General features: G+C 41.1%; 1 protein-coding gene across 1 annotated transcript in view; it reads left to right on the plus strand.

The window, feature by feature from the left end:
- Positions 1–3,959: 3,959 nt before the first annotated feature.
- LOC138011872 (exonuclease 3'-5' domain-containing protein 2-like) overlaps positions 3,960–5,000 on the plus strand; it is a 20,122-nt gene continuing 19,081 nt past the window's right edge. The window contains exon 1 of the mRNA XM_068859105.1: positions 3,960–4,674. Coding sequence (XP_068715206.1) covers positions 4,028–4,674 — 647 coding nt within the window. The 5' untranslated portion in view covers positions 3,960–4,027. The remainder of the gene's footprint in view (positions 4,675–5,000) is intronic.

The following is a 5,000-nucleotide window of genomic DNA, read 5'->3' on the forward strand; positions in this document are numbered from 1 at the left end:
TCAAGCGGTCATGCCCTCAAACGTGTTCACTGATCACACCACATTTTATTTGTCCTACATTAACTCACGTGGTCCGATGCAAATTATAGTTAACTAGAAGCTCCGTGAGCGTAAACTGGGTTGCCTTTGGTACGTGTTTGTCCTTCTCAAATTATCGTACTACTAAACGGCAAGAATTTCTGTCATCGTTATAAAAACTGCTTCCATATCAAATTTCAACCCACGCATGTAAATTAGGTAATATTTACATAACACGATGAATCCGCAAAGGCAGAAATACTTTTTCCAGCCAAACGTTTAATGAAACAAACAATACATTTGCTATTACAGGAAAAAAAATAGTAACCTTCCTATTTCGTTCTGTGCGTGCAAGCAGCGCAACACACTCCGTGTCAAAAAGCACACGCGACTAAATCCCGGTTTACACCACAGAAATTTCTTGGCACGGCTCGGGTGAAATTGGCACGGGTCCCAAAAAAAAAGGTTCGGCTCGGATAAAATTTGCAGTGTAAACAACCTGTCAGTACCAAATTTCATCCGTGCCGAACCAAAATTCTTACCCGTGCTGGTACAATGGTACGGGTGCTGAAAAAATAGGCACGGTTCGGATAGAACAAGTAGTGTAAACACTTTAAAGGGGCAAATTTCAGCCTTAATTCATATAGGCTAGCGGTTTTTTGCGTATATTTCAAGATGGTTTCTCATTCTCCACCAAAATCACGCAGATGCTCTTGATTATAATTGAACTGCGCATGTCTACAAGAGAACTTACCCAGGCCCAAAAATTTTGGCACGGTATTTTTGATACTGTAAGAATGGTGTAGTGTAAACAAAGTTTGCCGAGCTATTTTTAGGCGCCCGTGCCAATTTCACACGAGCCTTGCCGAAAATTTTCTGTAGTGTAAACCGGACTTAAATAAACTTCTCACTGGAGTTCAGGACCAAACCGTTTTGTGAAGAACCATTGAATAATGAAGCAAGAATTGGACAAGCTTTCTTTCAAATACCTCTTGACTAACAAGAATTAGCAGAATTCTACTAGTATACTAATGCAAATGCTGTAATCTGATTGGCTGAGCCATTGAACATTATCAGCCATTAGTATGCAGTGGCTAGAGGTCGTCTTGGAAAAAACGACTTTTTTTTCGTTTTTTCAAAGTTTTGGAGGAAAATTTGGATGCAAATGGGTAATTAAATTTCTGAGAAGTCCAAACGAAGGACAGTTACGGCTTCTTGACTTTCAAAAAAGTTGAAATTATTGAAAAATCTGATGCGCTCGCGCGCACAACTTAGATTTAAAATGGCAATTCAATCCGAGCGATCTTTTTCAACAACAATAAAAGCAAGCTGACACATGCTAACACCAATCCGGTGTGGCCAACACATCACGCATGCGCACAACCATTTCATTCAGTCAATTAGCAGCCATGGACAGCTCTTTCGGTCTCTTGGGCCTCATCAGTATGGCGTAGGTAACATACCGGGCGGGTGTGTTTAGTACCCATTTAAGTGGCAGCCTTACATGCCATACATGTGGTAAGCTGGGTTGGGAACAGCCAAACTGTTCTCCCACCGCAAGCGTGTGGGAAGGTGGATCACATTAAGAGATCGGTGTGTCACGTAAGTTAAAAACAACAATAAAAGCAAGGTGACACACGTTAACACCAATCCGGTGTGGCCAACACATCACGCATGCGCAAAACCGTTTCACCCGGTCAATTAGCAGCCATGGACAGCTGTTTCTGCCTTTTGGGCCTCATCAGTATGGCGTAGCTAACATACCAGGCGGGTGTGTTTAGCACCCCTTTTATTGTTGATCTTTTTCAGGCGCAAAGTCTAATAATACGTCAAGAAATAATTGGAAACCGTTATTTGAAGTAAATTTTAGTAAGAATTCCTTCGGCCTCATCAACTATCACCTCATAGAAATCTCGAGCTCATAATCTAATTGTTAATTAGTCAAAAAACCACTTGTTTTTTTACTTGAAGACTGTGCATAGTTGAATACGAATAAACAAAATTATAAATAGCCAGACAATAGGGATCCGACTATCCACTCAAGGTGTCCGATTCCTTCTCTGAGTTTGTTAACCCATATCCAACCAGAAAAAGTTACGAGAGTATTTGCCATTTGGTTTCAGTGTTGAACATAACACAATTAGTAAAGTATAAGAAATACAGCTCACTTTGATATCCGACGGCGAAAGATGCAAATTGTTGCCGAAGTCCATTAATCGTCGCTTTTAAGATTCCACACATTCATTTTTCAGTGATTGTGTTCTTTAACGATTTGAGTTTTCTTCTTGAGCTCCATAAGGGTATATTCTGTTAAAGATCCAATAAAAAAATCAATCCTTCGCGTTACATCGGGTTCGCTGTATCCACCAGATAAAATCTACCTCCTGAAACCTACCAAAGATACGCACAGAAGACTCTAGGCACAAAGACAATACTTAGCGGGAGAGTGACAACTTTTCCTTTTGCCGACGCGGAAAAGAAAAATTGAAAACGGAGAAATGCTACTCGTGTTCTGCCTGGATTGCCATATATGGCAACCCGGTAATTGCGTAACACCAAAACGTGACGTCCTAGTTATACAACCACAAGCCGGATTTACGACAGTTGTCAGAAGTGTCTCAGCCAATCAGTATTCAGTAAATTCCCTACAGGTGATTGCAATATGCCATTTGCATGATGGCATCATTTTACTACCGAGTCCAGAATGCTTTGTCAAAATGCTTCTTCTCTCCTGGAAACCAATTTGCCTGACAATATAGAAGCAACTCAAAGCAGTCTGCTCTTGGTAGTAAATGACGCCATCATGCAATTGGCCTATTTGCTCGCAAGCGTTAGCGAGGCAGCATACTATTCTTGACATTAGCCAAAAAAATCAAAATTTGAATGTAAGATCGGAAGCATGCTCAGTCGATTGTGGTGGGTCATGTCTATTATCCGGGGTATTGATACCCGAAATAACGTCACGTACACGTCGTGGAAGGGATTATTACAGTCACAGCCTTCGAGTCGAGTACTTTTCCAGTGGGTCGTCATTGATCATCATTCAACCGTATATGTTCAGTCTTTGACCAGCGAGTCAAATTGTTCTTCAACTTCTTCAACCGTTGCGTGAAGAGAAAATCAATTCCCGAGCTAGACCACGAGCAGTTGTCCTTATTTCCTCAGAGCCACGCACGACGAGTGAAATTATTATTTTATGCAAATTAGTGGTGAAAACGGGGCGTGTCATGCAATCGCGCGCTCAACTGTGTCATTGAAAAGTAAGAGACTGTTCCCAGTCTATTCTAGACTGTTCACAGTCCCCTATTTTTCCGTTTGATCGTCGGGATTCGCCATCTTTGTTTTTAAAAGCGAGCGCGAACTGGGGAGAGCGATATAACTACCGAATGAGTGAGGGGAGTGGAGGGGTTCCTATTTTTCCTGCCAAAACCCCTCCACTCCCCCCACCCACTCGGTAGTTATATCGCTAAGTCTATTCTCAAGCACGTCAATAAATTTAAATTGACATTTGCACAACTACGCTCAGCATTTCTCAAAAGGATACTCTTTTTCTGAAAAGGGGCCAGAAATTTGAGAACAGAAGTTTAAATTCAAAGAATGAAGTAACATGCCATTGTTTTGAAATTATCCATTTGCTTATAAAATAGTAACGCCTACGACACATACTAAAGATATGCACACCTTTCTTCGCTTTTTAAACACTTTCATGTACATTTCCGGTATCCTCTTTCTTCAAAAATTTGCAGCTGTTTAAAAAAAAAATACTAATCGCTGCTCCCAGTTTCCACGCCAGCACTTACTTTCTAACTGAAACTCCTTAGTTTACTGTAATAAACCCTGATCCCCGTTCCCGGATTCATGTCCACTTGTATTAACCTTTCCCTCTGCAATATTAAAGAATTAAAGACTGGGAACGAGTTTATTCCACAATATGGCGGACATCTGAGGTGAACTTATTTTGCCAACAAGAAGCGACACTATCTTTCCCATCTCGGTTTTAATCTTAGAAATGGAAGAGATGGGCGAGAGCACGACTGGAAATGTTTCAAAGAAAGTCAACGTTGACCACAAATGCCTTAACGACCACGAAAAGACATCACCGATCAAATTAAACAAAGGACACAAAAAGAGCTTTTATTCGTTAGTTATCTGCTTTGTCGCATTTCTGCAGTGGTTTCTCCAAATTCTTTTCTTTGGGCCTGGTGAGCATATCCGGAAAAGGTCAAGTATATGCTTGTCTCAAGAAACGGAGCGTTCCAAGAAACCAAAGAATGGAAGAGTTTTTGTTCTGGACGACGCATCTTCCTGTGACACGCTTCTTCAGTATTATCGTTCACAATATCCTTTCAGGATGAATTACCTTGGAATTGACTGCGAATGGGTAAATACTAAAGGCCAAGTGAATGCCCCTGTTGCATTGTTACAGATTGCAACTCCCATATGTGACTGTTTTCTTGTTCGTCTATGTAAAATGGAGGGTCAAATGCCTCAAATTTTGGAAGAAATTCTGCAGGACAAGACTATTCTTAAGTTTGGTGTTGGTATCCAGGATGATGTGAAAAGACTGTCAGCAATGTTTGGTATCAATGTGTGGGGATGTGTGGACCTCAGACATGTAGTTCAAAGGTGTCAAATGGGAACAGATGACCAGAAGAGGTAAGTCCTACTGTAGAATTTTTTTTTCTCCCAGTGATTTGAACCACCAATAGTTAGTCGTTAGTGTCTGACATTTGGTGGCAGTTAAAAGGGATGAACTGAGAGGACCTTCTTCCGGTCAGCAGTTGCTGTAAGTGACAACAAGGTCTCTTGGGTGGTGCACTGTGGGCTCAAGAAGGTACTTTTGAGTCATCCCTTTTAGCCAAAACCCTAGTCTTCAGTTTGTGAAGTTGTTAGGACCACTTCATAGTAGAGTGGTCAAAACATTGGGATCTCAAATCCTAATGACAGACTCTTGAGCCATTAATGATTAATTCAGCTACTGA

Source organism: Montipora foliosa, chromosome 7, assembly GCF_036669935.1.
Source record: "Montipora foliosa isolate CH-2021 chromosome 7, ASM3666993v2, whole genome shotgun sequence".
In the NCBI taxonomy this organism is placed as follows: Eukaryota; Metazoa; Cnidaria; class Anthozoa; order Scleractinia; family Acroporidae; genus Montipora; species Montipora foliosa.